Source organism: Pezoporus flaviventris, unplaced genomic scaffold (assembly GCF_033815535.1).
Source record: "Pezoporus flaviventris isolate CSIRO_AGI_PZ_B2104156 unplaced genomic scaffold, CSIRO_AGI_Pfla_v1 ptg000001l, whole genome shotgun sequence".
NCBI lineage: Eukaryota > Metazoa > Chordata > Aves > Psittaciformes > Psittacidae > Pezoporus > Pezoporus flaviventris.
In genome coordinates, this window is record NW_026892549.1 from 36,682,501 (window position 1) to 36,706,302 (window position 23,802).

Sequence of the window (23,802 nt, forward strand, 5' to 3'; positions counted from 1 at the left end):
TTTGGCGGCCTTGTTTTGTGACAAAGTGTATCCTTCAGATCTGAGTAATGCATTCTCCTTCGTGATGATGGAGTGCTTCAGAGAAAAAAGCAGGGTGATTATAAGAACTGCCCTTTGCCTGAAGTTGTATGCATTTGCAGACAGTGAAAACCCCGGTCAGATCCCCAAATTTGCTTTCAATATACTAACATCTTGACACAGGATACAATTTGGATCTTTATGACTAGACGATCCCCTACAGAAACATCCTATAAAACCCCACCTAAATATGACCTTGTACCATTTTACAGAGCACAGCCTCCAAATAGGTGGTAAAGGCACCCAGATGGTGTTTGGCCTATGTATTTTAGTCAGATGGTTGATTTTCCCCTTGGTAGGTTTCTAATGCTGAAGAAAACATTTTGCCCATCTATCTGCATTTGAGTAGAATACAAACTGACTAATAGATAAATAATCTGTGTGAAAGTAAATAGCCTTAAAGTAAACTGCCTTCACATTCCATTGATCAGCTCAGTCAGCAAACTCTTCTTTACTGTCACTAATGTTCTGAATATTTTGGAAAGAAACATGCAGAAGTACAGAGTATTGCCGTTTCTGTTTCACATAAGGTCATTATGAACTTCTTGAATTGATACTGATCCTTCAGCTTGCAGAAATATTCTTCCAATTTATTTTACTTTTGCTGCCATAGGAATTATTACTGAAGGTACAAGGAAGAAAATGAGCTGATGCAGAATGGGATCCCCACATAAAAATACAACGTAAAGCATCTGCAGTGAGGCTGACACAGCACAGGCTCTTTAACCATTTCAGGTTCCTTAAAATCCTGTGACATTTCCATTTCAGGTTCCAGGGCTGTGCCAGTGGCTGGGAAGTCCCTGCCCACCACTTGGGCACTTCTGTGGCAGCAGTCCCCATCTTTGCCTAGTCATAAAAGACAGCAAATGGCTTTCTACCACAGAAATGTCAAAGACCAGCAAACATTTAATAATGAAGGTACCATTAGAATGTGTTTTGTCTCTCTTCTCAAAACCAATCCTAACTTTTGGGACCCGCTCAAGTTCAGGATACTGCTCCTGCCCTTCCTGGACACTCCTTGACAAGAAGGCTGCTGAGAGGGGTGAAGGACCAGCAGCTTGCCCAAACCTGCTCACTAGGTAGAAAATGGGCTGAATGTGGGAAGAGGAAGGAAAGCAATAAGGACAGGACATGGCAGGGGGTTCAGCCAGCTCAGCCCCTCACAAAGCGGGGAAAATTACATCAAAGGACTTGGAGAAGGGCTGAGGTGCCTCCTCTTAACACTACTTGGCCAAGCTCTCAATAAATTCAATAGGCACCCTCTCAGAGCAATACCAGGACAGCTGTTGGTAAGAAAAGATTCGGTTAAAAATCCAGCTCTATTTTCCTCTCCTTATAGTTGTTGGGATAGGGGTGAAGCTTTCCACTTCTGCTGCCCTAAAGTAGAATCTCACCCTAGAGAGAATGAGCATGAGTGCGTGTGTGCGCACGTGTGGAACATGCATTTTCACACCATCTCAGGTTCTGCCAGCTTCTCACTTTGGTTAACATTTGAAAAATCCATTTCCCAGAGTGACTTTTTAAAGACAATGCTTTAAAGCTGGAAGCCAAAGGGACCATCTACAATTTTGTTTGCTTTTGGTTCTGCTACTGGACAAAAAGAGGGGAAAAAAACACACTAGTTGGTAGCTTTCATTTTACTAGCTGCAAAAAAATCTGTTAGGAGTATGGTTAGGAGAAACTGAACAAGAGTTGGTTTATCAAAACTTGCCCAAGCCTTTCAAATGAGCACAGCTCAAATAGCAGATATGAAAGGCAATGCCTAAGACAGAAATTGGGTCAGCAATCTGCAGTAGCATACTTGCCAGTGTGATCAGTGTGAGCCTACAGCTAATGGAGACATCAGGATCTCCCAAATATGAGGATGGTGGAATGACCTGGGTGAAGAAGCAGCCTGTGGAGATTTGGGGAAGCAGAAAGACTGGGTCATAACAAGGATCATAGACTGCAACTGCTGTTGAAAAAAAAAAAAAAAGAAAAAAAAAGAAAAGCAAGTGATGTACTTAAGTCTTACTTTCTATACCCTTAATGAAAGGCACTGTTTTTAAAATGGTACTTTTATGCTTAAAACAAAGTTTTAGATAGAAAAAATGTTTGCCAGGAATCCATCTTAAATTAGATTTTGGTTTATTTGCTCTGTTTTTAGCACGTTCTATCTAAATATATATATATATCTTAAAAGAAAAATAAAGGAAAGTAATAATCAAGAGTCATAAATTTCCAGCAATATCACAAAATCCCTCATTAGCTTTCTGAATGCTAAATGTCTCCATCGATTTAACAAAATGGACAAGGTCTATACAATTTTTGAGAAGACAAACATGACCTATCAACAGATTGGTATCTCTCTTCTTGGGGCTTTTCAGTGCATTTATTTAATGGATTTGAATGTACATTACTTAACAGAAACATTAAATGCCAGTGCTTTGCAACAGTTTTGTTACTGTCTCTTTAAAGTAAACAAACAAAAAAATACATTCAAAAAAGCAAGGCTGTTTTGTTCATGTGATGGCAGAGGCCTTGGGCAGCTGCAACATGCACTGCTCCTGCTCAGAGACATTACCCAACATCAGTCAGCTGTCACCAAAAGAGTTGCACGGAAAGCATTAAAGGATAAAGGGAAGGTGGGGGCGTGGGGGAGAACTGAGCAAATGCCACACATGCCACCTAGTCTTTCCAGAAGGAAGACACCGGAATACGTATATCTGGGGGAGGGAAAAAAAAAAAAGAGGGGGTGGGGGGAGGAAGTAAAGAGCACTAACATAGTGAAAAACTTGACTTCAGGGGAAAAAACAGCAGCTCTCTGAAACTTGTTTAGCAGGTTTGCATTCCTAATGTAATCTGACTTTAGTGGTGGTGGTGTTTTTTGCCCTATTTCTTACTTTGCTTTCCAAGAGAAACGTAACAAAACTGAGGTAGAAATAATGGTGGGCACACTCCAGCCTGGAAGATTTCTTATGGATGCTAAACGAAGATTGCATTAAGAATAATGGAGCCATACATACACAACAAAAACTCAACTTTACAGTTTGGGAAAGGAAATAAATGTACTTTGAGGGTTCAGTTTTGCTTTGTTATTTGTACTGTTTGTTTGGTCACAGTCCACTGCATTGCTACAAACAGCTCTGCAACCCATAGCTATGCCAGCGACCTACACTGATCCCACTCCCTACAGCTTCACCAAAGTAACCTCAAAACTATGACTAATGCCACGCAACAAAGGCCAGCAGTCACAGCTTAAGGTAATTTGCCTCTTGGAGTCCTACCAAATCTTACATTTGACTGCTTTGGATGCTAACATAAACCAATTAAGTGGCTCTTTTTCATCTATGCACCTTCTAAAGACTGTATCACGTAATTATCAAGGAGCAATATGCTGAAAACTCTTACAGTTTACTGACAAGAAAAATCGTTCTGCTCTGGTTTGATCTGACAAATTTGCAGAAGAACCATTTCTGAACACTGGGAAATCCTTCTGTTTCTATTTTTAAAAACTGTAAAGCTTCAGTCATATCACACTTTAGTTTTTTCCTGGATACATTCAAAGTAATTTTCCTTGCCATTTTCCAATTGTTGAGGTAAACATACATATTTAATATAAAGTAACATTGAAGCCTAGCCTATAACTCTCAGCAGTACATAGTGCTTTCAACACATTCCTTTGAGGTACTGTACAAATCACAATCACTTTCCTGAGTTTTTGCAGACAGAACATTAAAAGAAATGAACTGCAGAAATTAAGGTCCAGATTACCATTACCCTGTTTTACCTGTTCTTAGTTTAACACCGCAGAACAGACAGGATTGAGGAATACTGTTGCTCTTAGAATAGCAAAAATCTGGTTCTCTGTCGCAACACAACCGTTCATCTCTTTAGTCCAATAATGTTTGAAGTTAAAGCTCTTTATATTAGCACATGCCACCAATGTAATTGTGAGGCAAACAAAAAATAAAGCACCACTTCAGGCACTTGACAGCAACTAAATCTCAAGAACAGCAGAATGGAATCAACACACAGGGTTCATGTCCTTCTGAAATCAACCCACTTGCACCTTGCTCCTTGGTGAGTATTGTCTAGCTTGAACAGAACTGAGCATCAACATGCGCTTTCTGTCATGTGTGGCTTTTTCAGATCAGCAGCTCTTGTTTGATGCACTTTTCCTTCAAGTATACCCTGGCTCTTTAGAGGCAAGGTAAATTGTAGTCTTCCCAGTACCCTTTGCAATTTTAACACCACTGAAAAGGGTTCTCTACCCTATGTAGCAGGTTCTGTGTGTGCCAACATTCATTACACTTTTTTTAAGTAGTATCACTGACTGCAACCAAACATTTTGTTCCATTCAACATATGTATCAAGCTCTTTTTGAGATATGCTAGGCTGTATCTTGCAGAAAGCATTTTCAAAGTCTTGATATGTAACTGGCCTCAACTGGCTGGGCATAATGGCTGAAAGGTCTGTGGCTGGCATGGCATGGAGTGGGCCCACCACGGCTTCCTGACACAAGTGAGCCACATCTAGTCCAGAAAAGCCTTCTGTGCGCTGGACAAGCAGTGCAACCTCCTTGTCATTGAGACAGTAATTGTGCTGTGAGAGCAGTTGTACTATTATCTGGTGTCTCGCTGTGCTGTCAGGAAGTGGGATTAAAAGCCGTTTCATGAAGTACCTTCGAAGAGATTCATCAATTTCTTCCGGTTTACTCGTGGCGCAGATTACTACTATTTGGTCCTCAGCAGAAGTCAGTACAGTGTCCAGCTGCATAAGGAACTCGGTTCTCATCCGACTTACTGGGCTGTGTTCTTCACTCACTTGAGAGGAAAGGAGCATATCAATGTCACTAACAAAAATCACTGAGGGTTGGCGGCACCTTGCCACGAGGAAGGAGGCATGGACAATTTTTTCTCCTTCCCCTAACCACTTTGTGACAAGGCCAGAGCCAGTGATTTTGAAAAATGTGGCCCCCAGCTGACTAGCTATACATCTGCCCATTAATGTTTTGCCTGTTCCCCGAGGTCCAAATAAAAGGATGCTCCGAGGTAGAGCAGTCAGTCCATTGAATGCATCTGACCTCAATACTGGCCATAAAACCTCCTCCTTAATGACGGCCTTTACTAGATCTAGGCCAGCGATGTCACTCCAGTCCACGGGAGGTCCTTGGTTGATAATCTCGTTGGTAACAAGGTCAATGAGGTGTGTGTCAGTATTCTTCAGTTGCTCGTCCACAGAGTGGTTGGATGAGGTAGCTGCACGAAGTCCCGGGCCTTGCATTGGGTGAGGGAGGAGCTGCCTGTGCTCATCACTGTGCTCATTCATTACTGGGGAGGTATACTTCCCAAATGAGTCACTTGATCTCGAACCCAGTGAGTTTTTAGCAGTACTATAGGATGGGGGTGTTAACGCCCTACTGGACTGGCTGCTGAATTTCCTTTGCTGTTCAGAGGACATTAGCTGCTTTGTTGGCTTAAATGCTAAGGATGATGTTTCAGCACTTCTGTCAAAACCATTCCCCCTGTTTGCATTTGAAATGCTGTTGTCGGGCATTCGATACATGGGACTCTGTGTAGATCTCTGTTGGCCATAGCTGTAATTTCCATAACTGGAGTCCATTTCTCCTTGCCCTGCCATGTAGAAAGCTTTCCTTTTGAGAGAGCTCGCTGAACTGTTTGTCAAGGCAGATGGCGCAATGGGGGTCAGACCATGGCCCTGGTAGGAGTAGCTGGGGACGGTGGTTGGGGGCAGAGGGGTCGGAGCAGGGATTCCTGAAGGCAGGTACGCTGAGGGCGGCGGGGCACCCCCAGGGCTGTACCCAGGGCCAACAGCAGTTTGAGGAGGGTAACTGGCAGAAGGGTAACTGTAACTGGAGAGGTTAGAGGTCCCGTTGTAGCCAGGGACAAGGGCTGGTGGTGGCGGTGGTGGTGGTGGCTGTAAAAGTCCCGAGCTATGCAGTGGGGATGGATGAGGGGATGGAAGTGCAGGTGCTGGCTGGCCGCTGTAACTGGTATGCAAGTATGAGCCATTGTATCCTGCAGCGTATTCCTGAGATGGGAGCCCTGAATGAAGACTGGGAACTGTGTGACTTCCACAGGTGCTGCTGGAGTAACTGGGTTCAGCCAGGTTACTGGCCACCCCAGGAGAGCTCCCAATGCTGGCCGAGACATCTGCGGGAGGGAGGGCTGCACTTACCCCAGCTTTGCTGGCCGTGATAACGTCTGGGACACAGTTCATGGGATACACGCTCTCCGAGTTCAGCGATGGCTGCCAGGGCTCACTTTCATTCTTCCGACCGTTCACCAGCCCCGAGGGAGCTTCAGAGTAATTGCTGAGAATGGGCCGCTCGGCCGGGCCTTCCAAAATACCAGAATATTTTTCTGCATACTTTTTCAGAAGATTAGAGGCAGTCAGAGCCGAGATGTCATCGTTGGCCCAAGCATACTGGTAGGTGCGCTGCAGGTGCCCCCGGTAGGCTTCCACCTTGTGGGCAGGGGACCGGGTAGTTGAAGTGATATCGAAGTGCTGTTCTGGCCACTGGGCATGCTCTGGCGTCCACTGCATCTTCAAGCCTAGGGTGGCAGGAAAAAAACCCAAAGTTAACAGTAAGCTCGGCCTTTTTCAGATGCTTTTAAATGCGCTCTCAAACATACTGCCTAGGAACTTCTTCAGCTCTCTGAAAGACTGTACTTAACACCACAGATCCTTAAGGAAAGAAAATCCAGTGCCTTTATGAAGCAGCATAAACTGCTTGGTTCATTGTAGGCACATACACACGTAGACACATCTTTTGCCGATACAGTGGGGGGTTATTAAAAAAGCCAGATAATGCTAGATTTCTCAAAGTAATTAAATAAAACTCAGTATGTTTTAAATACCCTGAGTGCGGATTTATTGTTAACATACACGGCATCCAGCTGCTCTGTCCTCTCTCATCACTGTTTCAGTTTTATATTTGAACCAATATAAAAATATGAGACACAGCTGACAGATCACATCTAGGATACCTCTCTTATTTGGTACTGAACACCTAGTTAGCACAGTATAATGCACCCTGCGCAGAACAATATGACACAGACATAGCAGGTCATTCCATAATCCAAGTCTCATCTAAAGTGGTCCACGACAGTTTCAAATCTGCTTCGTGGAGTGCAGCAAAGCAATCTCCCAGGCAGCGCTCCGTCGCTTTCATCACACAAAGCCTACAACTCGGTATGAATTACAACTGGCTCCTTTCTGCCTCTCAGTTCTGTTGTTGAGGCTCTGGAAAAAAAAACCAAGCATGACTTGTCTGTCGGTCTCCTTGCTTGCTCTCTCTCTCTCCCCCCCCCCGCCCCAAGCCTCACAGCCTCCAGGGTACAAAGAAAGAGGGTTAAAAAAGAAAAAAAAAAAAGAAAACAGAAAGAAAGAAAAGAAAAACAGATGAAAAAAGGAAAAAGAAATGAAGTTAAGTCCCTAAAAAGTTCTGCGGCTTCCACAGCTGGCTGTAACCCCCACCTTGAATAAAAAAGAAAAAAAAAGAGGAAAAAAAAGCAAATGTCATTTTGAAGTAATTAATCTTGTAAATAATGTGATGGGAATAATCACTCCTCCTCGTAATCCACCATGCGCAGTAAGAGCAATTTAAAAGCTTAAAGATAACCCCCTCCAACTCTACCTATGCATGGTAGACACATTGCTGATTTTTGTACAGCTGTATCAAATAGACCTCCTTAATCTCTCTCGTATTACCAAAAGTGATTTTTGCAAACAGTCTTGTGCCCTCTGGCACAGATTCCCTGATAAGGAGGAGGCCTAGTCGAAATGAAGCATCTGTGGCACCAGCTCCCCTCTGAATTACTGCAGTCTATTTTGACAGCTTCTACCCCCTCCTGTTTTTCTCCCCAACCCCTTTAGCTCTTCATTGCCTGACTCTGGCATCTGACATGGCCAGCTTAGCCTCGCTGAGCTAAACCTAACACAGCACACAGTTTGGTAACAGAATGGCATGTTTATTCCCTTCTGACTCCCTCTTCCTTGTTTGCAAAACCACTGCACCAGACACTGGAAGTTAATTAGCAGGATGATGCTGTGCTAATTGTGTTAATTTACAAGGTTTTAGTCAAAGAGAATCATGCCAGGGCTGGCACTGCTGTCATGCTTCCGACTTAATGATTAAGAAATACTGAAAACAAGGTGGGAAGGATTGCAGTAATTACACAATAAATGAATAAAGCAACAGATTCATTTGCAATTATATTTTATTGCCGTTGCACTCATTTGCATTTGGACTCTTCATTTTTATTTTTGGACTCTTCATGCATTTGCAAATCACCAAATTATTTAAATTTAGCCTGAGCACTGCAAAGTACCTCTAATGGAGCCTTATATTTTATTAGCACAAGCACTGCAAATCTCAGTCCACACGAGCACGCCATTGATTACTTGTGGATTTTTTTCCCTGAACATTTTCTTTCTCATTTTTCCAACACTTTGACAACTTGAGAAAAATGTCTGTTAACAATTATACAGTTATCCTATAAAAGTTAATTCAGAGAAGTGCTTTTGACAAATGCAGCTTTGAGACTGAGTTTTTGGCAGATTTATTTCTTTCGTTTAGTATGAATATAGTCTATTTTTGCTAATTATTCCGATGTTTCAACCACTGCCTTTCAGAGGTAGTAAATAGATCATGAAATTGGGTAAAATCATAGAAATCATGCTCATAAAAAATAAGAATAAATAAATGCAATTCTAATGAGAAACTATCAGAAGCTTTTCAGAAATCATACTTGGTTAAATTCAGCCAGAAATCTGAAGAGCAAATCACCAGGAGCCAATTGGAAGTAATCAGCGTCCAATCAGTTCTAGCACCCTGAAATTTAATTCAACCTTTTATAAAAGAATATTAATATTCCTGTAACATAAAAATGCCTAAGTGACATACAAGTTGACTACCCCTGTTAAAAAACAAACAAACAGAAAATAACCCAAAACTGAAACAACCCAACAAACTGTGTTCTGCAGTATTTGGCTTATAAGGTTACCAAAACACTTAAAAGCTTTTGTTACAGAGATGCAGAAGAACTTGAGTAGCTTGATGATTCACCAGCTACTCACATGCAATGAGAAAGACTGAAAAGAATGCACTAAAGCAGCAGCAAAACTTGTGAAAAAGAAGGTGAATGAAATAGGCATGGATGGAACAGAGAATCTGGCTGGGCTGGTATTTGTACTGTAGTCAACGAATACGCTTGTGGCACATTGTCTTTAACAGCTTGTAGAAGGAAGACCATTCGATTTAAAGAGATAAAAGAATACATTAGGTCAGAGCGCAACAACATATATCATACACCTCCCATTTTCAAGCTTTTCAAAATATGTTTCATAAATACTTTAAAAATTTAATCAATTGCCCTTTTTTGTTTAGATTGGATTGCATGCTTTTAAAATAAAATAATTTTATTTTCAGTCACAGCTGGGAGATTCATTTAGGTGGTGTAAAAATTAAATTCTCTGAATTTTATTGGTCTAGATTAATTTTTATTCCTTATTATGAGGCTGCAAAAGAATGTCAGAAAATCTGAATTATCCATTAGAAGAAGAAGGGAGGAAATCACATCATCAGCGTTCTTTATTTGGAATAATTGTTAGCTAGGCCAGTAGTTTCACATTGTCATGCTATCTTTGGATATGCACACTGCACAATAATTGAAAGTTTATTTATTGATGCATATTAAATACCAATGCATTTAACAAAGGCTGTAAAGGCAGGATTAGGCCTTGATTAGATAAGCTTAAGAGAACAGGACTGTTCTCTTCCCCTGAAACATGAGCATTTATTCCAGCACATTGCAATCATTAGTGTTATTTGGAAGCATAGGTTAATAGTTAACCATATGCATATTTTTTGCATTAGTTAGCAGTGAAGAAATCTGTATTTACATGAAGTCCACTGGAATGGTCTGGACTGGGGTGAGGAGGGGGGAAAGAGCCATTTCTTCAATTTGATAGTAATTGAAAAAGCAGCAAAGTTTTGCTAGGTTTGACTCAGTTTCTTAATAGTTCAATAACTGTTTGACAAAAGTCAAATGTATGATTTTGGAGGAAAAAAAGAAAAAAAAGAAGTTGTAGTTTATTTTAATTATGCAAACACTTCCCCCACCTCCAACTGCGTAATGTTTGCAGCCACTTCCTCTCCATCTTTTAAATTGTATTTTACTAGTTGTTTTTTTGCTTGAGCTGATACATGCTCCTGCATTTCTTTTGTTAGGAATCCAAACGCTGATACAAATACCCAAGATCAGGTAAATAAGGACATATTTGGAGGTTGCTTCTTTTTTTTTTACTTATATATGTATTTTTTTAACCATAATTTAAGCTCTGACATAAGCCATGGGCCTGCAAACAGTGCATTTGCTTGGTAACTTCCTGAAAATCCAGAAGCAATGCAAAGCTGAAGAATGTTTTTTTTTTTTTAAATCTTTGCTAACTTAGGAATCCTCTGAGCTATTGACAGTTTTGAACTGTGTAAACTGTGCTGGTATGGGCTGTAAAGGGCAAAAGGAAAGGGTTCTGTTCTTTGAGTACAGGTATGTACTTATTAGAGAATAGCTTTTAAGATAAATTTAATACATTATATAGAGAGGCAGTGTAGGCTTTTTTAGCAGTATCTATTTTTCCTTGTCCTGAAAGCCCTGCTATACAACCCTGCTCCATAATTCTTCAAGTTGGATCTATCTGAATTACATTTAAAGTAATTATAGTCAATAATTTAATTATTCAATTTCTTTGTACCAAATCTGTGACCATTTTTCTCCGTTTCTAATTTTGTGCACTTAGCCTGAAAATATAAAATCTAATACACAGTACTTCATCAATTTCACATAGAACAATTCCATATAGCAGAAATCCACTTACATATTCAGATTTATAAATTCAGAAAAAAACCCAAACAAAACAAAAACACCCCCCAAACCACACTAAAAAAAGCCACACAAAATCCAGAACAACAACAACAACAACAAAAGAATGTCAGAATTAAGAAACATTTTAATCTGAATGCAAATAAGGAACAAGCAGTGTTCTACACATCCTGGTCAAGTGGGGTCTGATACTGCTGGAAACATGAATAAGTTTGTGAACACAAAGAACCCTCCTCTACTGGTGCCCTCAGTATCAAGTCAAAATGCTCAACGCCTTACAGGATTGTATCAGTTACAGAAAACTAAAAATAAATATCTAGCCTTTCCTTTCAATTTAAATACAAGTGTTTCTGTTGAAAACAGGCATGGAAAAGTCCAGAAATACTAGCTGAGGACCACACCGGGTAAAAACACAACAAAGGATTCAGTGTCCCACACAGAAGTCCAAGCAATGACAATCACCTTCAACCAACCAACTTCGTTATCAACGTTTTGCTTTAGACAAAGGGCACAAGGACTTTAGTAAACCTCTCTCTCATCTATTCATACCTCTAATAAAATAATCAAGCTAAAATTAAATCATATGAAGCTGTGGTTTTCTGAAGATACCTGCAGAGGCTGCATTGCACATCCAGAGATGCTGGGAAACAAAACCTAAATGGCATGCAGGTACTGAGCACAAGGAACTAGAAACAGGGCAGCACACCAACCTTCCCAACCAGCTACCAAAGTTTTAGTTTGGGTCAGGGGCCTCCAACCATTCCTTCAACATACCTGAGGCAACAGAAAAATTTTCTCAGGTTGTGGTCTCTCTATTCCTGTTTATCCCTCATCCCTGCAGTGCCTCAGGTTATATGTAGCACAAGTCTGCTTGGTTCCTTTGTGAGCATCAGTTGCTTAAGCAGGTTCTTAACTTTAAGCATATGATTAAATGCAATATGAGCAACTGCATAATGTGCCGTTGAACAGGGGAAGACTGTACCGGGGCAGACTGTACCAGGGATGAACAAGTAAATGAGATGCTTCTGATAACTGTCCATAACCAAATTGTAGCATCACACTGTTGCAAGGTAAGGAACAACTCCAAAACCACAGCTCTGAGTACCACCAACCCTCTTGCTTGTAGACTTGCAAGTGGTTTTGAACTTCACCACTTTGGGTTGCTTACACATTTAGTCAAAGACTCCAAAAGCTGCCCACTGAAATGCTACTCTCAGGCCTGTCTCCAGGTATTCAAAACCGCTATTTTCACAATGGACCATAATGAATTTAGCCAAGGGATTGCTTCTTGTGGACATGCAGAGATCTGCCAGAACAGCTACTGACTTAAACAGGCACTTCACTGGAATGTATCAGGACTTCTCATAGCTCATACATCAGTGAGAAACAAACATGTTAGTACCTTGAGGATCAGGCCCTAAATTCACATTTTAAAATCCTTCTTACACATGGGACAGAATAGAATATATGAGTCATGCCATAACCACTGTTCAAGATGTAGGACACACAACACCCCGGGTTTGTGCTAAATCTGATATTTTGTAAGACTATATATTGTCATATGCCCCATAATAATAAAAATTAATTCAAGATAAAACAATTCTTTTACACTCCATTTTTTATTGATAAGCATAATTTTAGCTGTTTGAAGATAGTGCAACTGATCTCTCTTAATTGGAAACAGGGCGGATTTTGAAGAGTGGAGCGAGCTAATTATGCTTTGCAGGAGAAAAAAGAAAAAAAAACAAACAAAAAAGAAAGAAAATGATTCCCACATTTATTTTCTAATTATTCAGTTAAGACCTCTGCTCCAGTCCATGAGGAACTCCTTTGACGTCAAAGGACTCGGCAGGAGGATGAGCCTTCAAGTGAGCCACCCAGCTGTACGGGCCTAGCTCTGGAAGCTTTTTTCAGTAAGTGGCAGCCACAAACTCACCAAAACAGGCCTGGAAAGTGCTCTCAGCATTTTCTTGTTAGGGCTCTGTTATTCCTTTTATTATACATAGCCTATGCATGCCACACACACCAGTGGCATCAAGCTGTTGGTGGGATACTTACAATATGACTCCCATCTAGCACAGACAGTGAAAACATTTCAATCTTTAAAACAAAACACTTAAATCACAAGTAATACTGAGGATCACATATATGTCAACAGCACTTAAAAATAAAAGAAATAAGAAAAATGCAACATATTTTAGAAGAGCCTGGACCAGTTAAAAATTAAAAAACAGACATGGAATCTCAAAGTAATACATGCCAATTATCTAATTTAAATACTGTCAAATGATTATTCCTTTTAAAATCACACATTCACACCTTACAGCAACAAATTGCAATACATTTACAGCAAATGAGTTCTCTCTTCTCAAGCACCCTCCCCACCATTTATGTAAAGCAGTCACAAAGACATTTCTGGCTAAACAGCCGTTAGCAGATCCATCAGCTTCAAAGGCCTTAAGAAACAGAAATAAGGAGAAATAACAGTCAAGCAAGCAAAGGCGAACTAGGTCCAGAGATGACACTATCATATTTTGCCAGCAGAAGCAGGCTTGATCTGTAGGCCAAGCAAACAGCAGCCCACACGTGTGGAAGGTAGGGACTATAACTATTACTTAGGCACGCCACAGGATCTCCCAGGATGCTGCCCACCTCGAAGGTATCGGTTTCTCTGCAACAGCAGTCCTTAAGCACAAAAGCATTCCCAGTTCAGGGCTCTATTCTTGCAGTGTGATCACACTGATGCACTGTCATTGCGTACCATAAGTAAAACCATTTATGCACACGTGTCAGAATCCTTCTGTATAGAAAATTGGTCATGTTTGTGATTTATTGTCAGTGATCTTTAAAATACTTTACAGTCTGCCCTCACTGTACACATTTGCTCATAACACTTTTCTAAACCAACTAGAAAACACACATTAATGAAGACAATAATTGCACTGAGTTTTCTTTCAACCTATAATGATTCTTCCCCTTCCCAGGTTTTATATTTTTAAGCTGTTTCTGTCAAGTACCTTCAAACACTACCATGCCTTTGCAAGACATAGCATATTTTGTCAATACCAAACAAATGAGACCATAATAATTTTTCAGAGAATACTCAGGAGAAAAGTAACTGTAAATAAAATAAGCATAACTTATCAAAATTATATATATAACTTTCTGTATTCCACTGAAAGCTTGTAGGCATAATGTGTTTTTAAAAGATTTAATATGCCACACAATCTGCAATTTATACCTATATAAACATAAGAATCGATATAACTACTGTCAGATATCTGTAGTGATTCTGAGAATTAAAACACTCATGTTAAAATAGTCATAAATGAACATGGAGTTTGTTCACTTGGCACCAATATTCATGCAAATACAAAACAGTCTATACCTGAAGTTTGATTGTGCTCCTACTGAAGTGTTTACTTCAAGTTTCCAAGAAACCCAACTGAAGCTTTTATAAGTGCAGCAAAATGCATACTCTCTTTTTAAGCAACAAAATAGCAGAGGTGGCCTTTTCCTTGGTTCCCCTTCCAAAAGTGGAATTTGAGGCACATTTACCTTGAAAGAACACAACGCAAATCCTTAAAAGCAGAGCAGATAAAATACACTGACTGCTTTATCGTGTTTCTCACACAATCAACTGCAGCAGGTGAAACACAGAACCATGAACTTGCTTTTTAGCAAGGAAACGAGAGGCAAAAGAAATTTGCAGCAATAAGGAGCCTCATATGGAACACTCAGATCCTGACCTAAGCTTTCCAGGAAAAAAAAAGGAATCTAAGAATTGTACTTTTCAAACATTGGATTCTATTATTTTTTCCATTTCTGTTGCTACTCATGATTCAGTACATTGCTTCATTTTACAGCAGTTTTATTTTTCATTCACACTTAGAATTACTGATTTGGTTCCTCAATGTAAATAAAGCATTTTAAAAACACTTTTTTTTTTTTTTTTGTTTCTTAAATCCATTAAGACGACTTCCTTCTTAAGCTCACTTCCTTTTGCCATATGAAGATCACCAGGACATACTACATGTGTCCATAGGGACAGCAAAGCTAATGAATATGTATGGTTTCTGTCACAACAGAGCACTCCCCTTGTTCTGCAGTATCGACCTTCTCTTATGTGAGTAAATAACAGGTGAGCACTTGTGCATGAGGATAAATGGGGTTAAAACTGTCATGAAGGGACATACTTTATTTGAACAAAGTGGGTGCACAATAAATAGATATTAAGGGATGCTGAATTATTTCTTATATCATGCTGTTCCAAAATGTTAGAAAATAATCTTGCTCTAATACGTAAAACCAAATTACGCCGAAAATTATTTAAACTATATTTCCCTCCAATTAACAGCAGCAGCACTCTGTACAGATTTCACTACATTATATGTTTTAATATATTTTTCAGTCATCATACTTCAGAAAAAATTAATTTATGTATGTATGCATATACTTCATAGCTTTATATACAGCAAGAGAAGGCTAATTCCAGAGATTTATCTAACCAGCCCTATTCACCTTACAAATATGAAGGCAAAGATCAATTTCGATAAGTTTCAAATAACTGTAGTCAGGCTTGACCCATTACACTCAACTAACAAAAGTGAAAAAGCAAATTCATATGGGCCAATAACACACTGCTCCAGCCTGTAACCAGAATGCTGCTCTGCTTTTAAAGTGCTTATTCCAAAACCTACCAACATAGGAGAGGTACGAACAGTTGTTTTACTAAGATTAGAGTACCTCTGCTAATTAGCTAAATGAGAACAAATACTGATTAAAAGTATATATAGAAGTAATCTGATACTCAAGGAAAAAAAATCCTTCTTAAGATGACTCCACAGTGTACAAAGCTTTTGCAAAATTTGTTTATGTTATTTACGCATTTTGCTTTTTGGCAATCATCTGCACATTAATTTTTAATGAAATAGTAAAGAGATGTTGCGTCTCACACTTCTATAAAAATATTCTATAGCCAGGACTGGTTGACATAGTGCATTAATTCAGTGTCCTTCACTCCTGGGACCTGCGTATAATTTAGTCCAGCCTGAAGAAAATAACTTTGATCTGAAGGCTGTGGAAAAAGCTACATATGAAATGAGTTTTGGTGGGTTTAGTGTTGTTTCTTATATACAAGACGACACATGAAGATAAACTGCTTTAGAATACTCCTGACATGGCCCAGGATTAAGAGCAGGGAGCTCTCAGCAGAGCTCATCCACTCTCTCCCTTTTTCCCTGTCGTACCAGACACACACCACACACATTTCTCTTCACTATAATCATCAGATCAGCTAGGGCTGGCACACGCTGTCTTTCCAAAGAGAATTTCCCACGTAAAAGGATTGTATTATCAATCCGTACACTTACTTAGTCTTTCCATTTAAAAAAACCCAAACAAACAACATTAGTATTTCAACATGAGAGATGAAGTAAGAAGAAATCATGCTATCACTGGGAACCTCAGATTTCCTCCCCAAGGTAGGGAACAGCTTAGCTAAGTCATCAGAACTGCACTAATCACACTCTTCAGGAAAACAGAGCTCCAGCATGGCTCCTTCCCGGGCTTGGCTGTACTAGGAGCTGATCCTTCCTTTCCTTCCTGCTCCCCCTAAAGAGGAGAAACAAGATTAAAAGCAGAAGCATAACCAAAGAACTGACATCCTAGAAACAAGACACTGAACTAAATCTTTTCCCCACTTAAACCTTTCAATTATTGTATCCCACAAATTCCAAACATTCTTCCTGGCTCATTCAATAACATGTATCTGAATTAACTACTGAAAAATGGAAGACAGCCAATTTTTTACATGCTCTTGGTTTGGGACTTACTGTATTGTTTCCTGAGCGCTTGAAAAGAGCTATATAGATTGTTCAGTTAGCTTGACAAATTAACTAGGGGATGGGGGGAGGAGGAACAGGGAATTTTCTATAGGTAAATATAGAAAACTCTCTGTTCCTATATGCATGAACATTTATATATTTTACACACATAGGCACTAGACAGAATGACTTAACTGAGAAATTTAACTCTGTGTATGCTGATATTTTTGCCATAGTACTGGAGAGAGTGGGAAAACTAACTCCTCATGTTATATGTTGGCTCTCCTTTCTCAAAAAGAGCAAAGCTCATCCTGCAGCAGGAAAAGTTGAGCCATGTCCTGAAACACGCAGTATGTCATTGAGAGGGTGCACAGGCAGTTTAAGGGGCAGAAAAGAATAACATGCTTTCTTTAAAAACAGAAAGAAATGATAGAGCCCAGCTGATAAAATGTCACGTCTTTGGAGCTATCACACAAATTCAGTCTTTTCTGTAAAAACAGCCTTCAAGAGACAACAAAAATCAAAACCATGTGATGATTGTATCAATAACTATCGGAGCACTGTTGATAGATTAAATAACAATAAGCTGTGTTATTTTTCCTGTAATTTTGTCCATAGTGTTATTGCATACATAGTCAGCTAATGATGAAATAGTTTTAAAATTTGCTTCGGGGTACAGAAGTCAAGCTCCACTGATTAGCATCTCAAAGCACACTACAGGCACACATTTGTATAGCTGAATAATAGCACTTGTGTTTGTATGATGTTCTTAAGAAAAAAACCAACCCACTATTTTACTTGATGTTTGATGATGCACACTGACGAAAGTCCTTTCTCTCACAAAATATACAATATGTCACAGCTAACTGGAAGAATTTCAAAGACAAGGTAGAAAGGTAACTTCACAAAAAGAGCCAAAAAGGGGTTTGCTGTCAATACGAGATGCCGAGGTTCATGGGCTTGATTCTGCTGTCACTTCTCTGGTTTGAAGTCACAAGAACCACTGAAGTTTGCAATTTACTGTGAAAGAGATAAATGTGCCTCACTTTTTACTGTATGATTTTCTTTTTAGGCAACAATTATTCAGCAGTTAATTAAGCAAAGTCTGTTTTGCTCACCAGCATTGGGGTTTTGGGCCACATATTTAATAACAACTCCTAACAGAAAACATTTCATTAAAATCTGGACAGAGTCTTCTGGTATTTGCTGCATTAGCTCAGTTTCTGCATTATTTCCTATGCCTAATAGGGTGGCTTGCAAACTTTATTGAATGTGAACCTTCCTAAAATTTGCTGTAAGCTGCCTGGAAAGAAGTCTGATTTCAGCCACACCGAGACCCAGTCCAACATACCACCTTCAGTAGCACTGTATCTTCTATGTGTGCCCCCTTCTGTAATTTCTCCAGGCATAATTTATTACAAGGTTTTAATTATAAAAATATCCAATTCTGTGTTAAATAATATTATAAAAGTGCATCCACATGAATTTAGTATTAAAAATTCTATACACTATCAACAGGAACATTATGATTTTACTACATATTGAGTAACGATCAACTTAAATTCTTTTCATCCAGAATGTGTAAGCAAGATAAAGGAATGACTTTTAAGGAAACCTTAACATTAATACACTTAAACACACTTAGCATCAAAAATTAAGTTCATAAACTAACAAATATTCAGTGAAGTATTTGATACCAGCAGTATAAATTTATTAAGTTTCATTTTTACTTTGGAAAAAATTTGTAGAAGTTAAAAAGCCCCACAGGTTGAATCATGAAGTACTGTGAAAGCTTGAGAATTTTGTGATTGCAAGTAAAAGATTTACAGATCTTACAGATCTGTAAATGATTTACAGATAACAACTGAAAGGTGCATAATTAGAGGAATGCATAACCTCTGCAAAGCAGGTAGGAATGAATCATTTTAATTTTCTCTCATCTTACGGTTTTATATTCTTATGCAAGGGAAGCAGAGGAAACCTAAATATGACCCTATTTAGATATATTAACTGGAAAGCCTTTGTAGAATTTTTAAGCAAACAGGATTGTGCTTCCAACGCTGCCCATCTAGTTTTCCAATGTGTTAAATTGGACGGCTACTCGGACAGCTCTCTATTCATTACTGAACTGTGGAAAGGAAACACAGAGGTGGCATTTTCCTTTTAAACCATCTAATGCATTGTAGCCAGATTCCAAAACATCAAGGAGAGATTTTTTTTTAATTTTTTTTTTTTTTTTAGCTAGACAAGCTGTTGTAATTGAAATGAAGTCTAATCAGACTCATTACTGTTTTCAGCAATTTGCACCACCAAAGATGCTTATTAGGTAACAGTGTTTAATAAACCGCTCTTTAGAAAACTACCAGTAATGAGCTCTTAACAGCCAATCTTTAGCGTGAATGTAATGTGAAAAGTGTTCCTAGCGCTGAATAGATTTTCACATTTAGTAGTGTCATAATTAAGCTCAAGGAATCGGTAGCTGTGATGATAGATTTACTGCAATATAGACTTTTTGTTCCCCTAAAAATATATTTGAAAATGCTTGGGGTTCAATAAGATTTGCAGAAAAAAAATTAAAACTGCTTAAAATACTGTGCTAGACTGGATTACCTCTGTAAATGGTACTTAATCACAGACTATATGGGGAATATACAGACTACTGTAAGTCAGGTATCATTTACTGAGCATGCATAAAGTTAATACTGCCTGGCTTTGTTTGACTGCTCTTCCCTCACTTAACAATTTCTAGTCATTAATATACAAGTACTAAATGTTGTTGTCACCAGCTAAATGGTAATGAACAAAAATGGCCAATGAAAAGAGATACTTGAAGAAACACTTGTCAGTTCTCCTTCCATAGTCACAGCTGAAAATGCTTGAGAAAAAAATAGAGCAAATTGGTTGGTTTCAAAATAAAATTACGGATGTATAATATACATATATATTTGTGCATACACACATATACAACTAATGCTATTTCCCTACATGTTTCACATATCATCAACTCCTAGTAGCTACTTAGCACCAAAAACCCCAAGTTCCTAATGCAAAGAACACCACAGCTCTGAAAATGTAATGCTGTGACATATATTATTCATAAAACACAGCCATCAGCAAGAGATAAGTTTTCATCAATAGAAAGTTCAATTTAACTAGACGTACACCTCGCTGCAGTAGTCATATCAATACTACTACCTAACAAATGCTGAAAGAGGCAAAAAAGAAAATAAATTGCATGTATAAGCTTTAGCTAATTAAATATCCAGAGTGAATCTTGAGGAATAGCTACTGTTCTCTCACCAGATTGATTTAAGCCTTACATAATATTTAAAGTCATCAATAAGAAATGACCAAGACTACGTTTTTGTCTCCCACTAGGAGAAATACATAGAGATGCAAATGTTGTTTTGCTTGCTAGATATTCTGCTCGAGGTTTGTCGGCAGCCAAGACTTTGGGAAAAAGAGCATAAAGATGAGTAATCAATAATGAAATACCAACAAAGTGATGAAGACTAATTCTCTTGAACCAAGATTTTTATATCAAAATTCCATGTTAAGATGTTAAGAAGAGTTCTTTTACTGAATGCGTGCTTTCATTACATCTTTCATGTACACTAGCCCTCAAACTTCAGTAATCCTAAATGCAGCCTCTGAGCTTCCATATCTATTTGCAGCTTTCTGAATCAATAGGACTATGAGAACCGAGACTACCAAATTAATGCCAGTTTCATTTGATTTTGTGGTATATGCTTCTTTGCACTACGAAGTGGAAAAAAGAAATACAAAAAAACAACCAACCAGCCATCCCTACACCCAGAACTCATTCCCAGATGTGCTTTTTGTAGCTTTCAGATCAGAATATCTTCCAGTTTCTTATGTCTGAACTGAATTTGTACTCAGATCCAACAGTTCTAGGGCTGCTGCTGCTTACCCTACAACATAAATCCAAACTGTACCTTTAAGTCACATACTTAGCTTCTTCTCTCTGTAAAATAACATAACATAAAATAAAATAAAATAACAGAGACTCCACAGCTGCTTTGGACTGCCTCCTCTTGTACTTCTGAATAATGCATTAAAGTTCACATAATTTGTGAGTGACAACCCGATGGTCTAAGATGCATAATATGCATTTTGTACTGTTGATTTTACTAAGCGCAGATGCTTTGAAGCATCAATTGCTCATCAGTAAATCCTTCAATATCATACAGTCTGATATTTTTAGTGGTTTAAAACTGAGGTTGACAGAAATGTAGGATCTACAGGAGGTATATCTTAGCTATCATAAAACTATGGTTACCTTCCTTTCTTATTTCTAACATAATATTAAAGCGGGGGGGGCCTTCACTGCATTCCTTCTGTATTCTAGAACTACCACCAAAAAAAAAAAAAAAAAAAAAAAAATCACTTTTTAGCCTCAGATTCATTATTATTTGATCAAGCCTACAAAACACCAGTCTGCTCAACTAAGATGCTGATCCCAAGCAATGACTGACTTTCAATAGAAATTGAGACTCCTCCTTCTGATGTCTCTAGGTCTGCTTAGTCTGAACACAAAAGCCTTCTTTATCACTCTTTGAGGAGTTTCTTCCATTGAAGAACTAGGACCTATCAAATTTTACATTACTTACAGGTTGCTACCCTGAGATGGAGTGTCATATATACAGGAGTACAGACTAGTATAAGAAATTGCAAAAGTAGGAAATCAAAGGGTGGGTTAAATTCAAGGCAGAATTTGCCCCAAAGCACTGTGAATCAGTGAGAGGGAGCAATAGCATCCCTAAAAAAGGGACAAGAAGAACGACCTTAAAACCCATGTTGAACCTAAGGTGTTGCCATCAGCCAGCGCCTCCGTGGTGTCAGAGGGTGAGGATTCTCCACAGGGACATGGCCAAGTAGGAGGAGACAGCTCTAGTGGGAATGTTTACTGTTATTAAAACCTAAGGTGAGCCTTGGAGTGGCTTGTTTCAAGACAACTTCACCAAAAGGCAGCATAAATATCAGAAACTGGAGTCCATGTGAAATCTATTTCACCTTCTACAGCAGCATAGACATTATTTTCTTCTCCGTCAGTGAAATCCCAACATTATAGCCCAACTTCTCCCAGTCAGGACTCAGCATCAATCACAGTTTGCCCTTCAGCAAAAGGTACCATAAACAATCCGGAGGGTGCCTTTGGGTACAGAATACCTCAGATTTCTCTGTTCTCTTGTTTATGGCAATTTAGTTTGGATTTTTTTTTTTTTTTGAGAGCAATTTGGATGAAATAAAATTATTTCTCTTGGTGTTCTGCATTGTTTGCTTGTTGGCTCTTTTAAAAAAACAAAACCTCCCCCAAAACAAAAGTAAACTTAATTGCTCCAAACAGAAGCAACCACTTGTCCAAACAATCACAGACAAACTAGCTCTGTGGACTGCTGAGGTTACCGTTCTATTATCACACATTTACAAAAGATACATAATAGATGAGTTGCATCAGATGAGAACATTTGTCCAACAGAACTGGAATCCTTTGTGTTATGGCAGACAATATTTCCAGCATTTTAGACTGGTTTAAACATACAGATTTGTCTAGTAGGTCTTTTTTAAAGGTAGAGCAGTCTAGTACAGAACTTCCCTGGCTGATATTGCTTATGGAAGTATCTTCTTATAAAATGAAGGAGGCAAAAGGAACACCACGAGGTTCTAAATAATACAGTCGTGGTTTCTTCTGGGGGATGGGGTTTAATAAAGAAAATGCATGTGTGAGTGAGGAAAACATTCACTGGCTTTGGAGGGATTGGGGTGAGCAGAGCAGATTCTAGGAGTCTTTGGTTTTTACTTTACTTTTCATAGTCTATTTTCTGCTTTTCCACCACAGAGCTTTCTATTTATTTTAGCATAACTCTGTATCTTTGTCATTAAACAATCAAGTTCTAATAAAAAAACATAATGCAAACAGCCAGTTGTATAATGAAAAACAACACAGGGTTGAAGGGGGGGTTCCTTCCTGATCTCAGCAGAAGATTAGCTTATGCCCTGCAGCATGAGATGGGAAATATGTTCCTCGCTATTACAGTTTTGATTCTGTATTTGTATTTTATATGGATTTTTAAAGAGACACAATATAAAGCTTTGGTTCAGAAAATATATCTCTCTCTCTCTGTATGTATATATAACTGTACACATATATTTATTTCTCCTCCCAGAGCAGGGATGATGTTTGTCTCTAGCTATGGCATAGTGTCTAGCTTGGAATCTAGCAGACAGAAAAAGACAAAACCAGAAAAAACATGTTTTGGACTATCTCAATTCAGACTATATCAACTACAATCCCAAATACAAGTCCTTTTGAGAAATTCTAAGTGACCCTTTTTTTCAGCATCTATCCCACTGCACTGCACTGTACTGCAAGATTATTTCTGCCTAGAGAATGACATTGTTTTATTCATAAAAAGATAAAAAACATTCAGTTAATTGCTTTTTATACTCAATAAACTTTAACAGTTTATTCACTGGTAGCAAATCAGGAGATCTGACAGACAGATCTTTCAGATGCATCCCTCCTCCTGTATTCAACATATATGGTTTCCTTCTCCCTTTCCCCTCTCCACCCCACAGCCCTCCCATTCTTCACACACGTTTTTTCACCATCCTCTATCTCAGACATCAAGCTATGCCAAATCAAGAGCAGCAGTGCTAAGGAGTGGTCAGAAAATAGGACAGCAAAGGTTTTTGAAGTTAACAAAGCAGTATCCTGTTCCTACCACCTATCCTGCATGTTTCCAGTTCCTTCATGTACTGAAGGCCAGCCTGGGTGATTGCTGCTCACTTTAGAAATTTAACTCTGCTGATACAGCACAGCCTTTCAACACGGCTTGTGAAATCTGTGTGGAGAGAACCTCTCTCAGTCTATGTCAGCCAACTCTCTAAGGCCAGGTGAATACCTAACCCACTGTACCAGTATATGGGGTTAGCTGCTCTGAAGATATATCTAGTATTGAGAATAAACAGCAGACAGTAGGAACAAG

General features: G+C 38.8%; 1 protein-coding gene across 5 annotated transcripts in view; it reads right to left on the reverse strand.

Annotated features, from left to right (window-relative positions):
• Nucleotides 1-23,802, reverse strand: part of FIGN (fidgetin, microtubule severing factor) — a 102,057-nt gene that overhangs the window by 2,329 nt on the left and 75,926 nt on the right. For 4 of the 5 annotated variants that reach the window (XM_061452071.1, XM_061452057.1, XM_061452065.1 and 1 more), the window contains one exon: nt 1-6,635. This exon is cut by the window's left edge and continues 2,329 nt beyond it. In XM_061452071.1, the coding sequence (XP_061308055.1) occupies nt 4,387-6,627 (2,241 nt within the window). In that variant the 5' untranslated portion in view covers nt 6,628-6,635 and the 3' untranslated portion in view covers nt 1-4,386. The remainder of the gene's footprint in view (nt 6,636-23,802) is intronic. The other variant, XR_009743123.1, reaches the window with a different exon arrangement.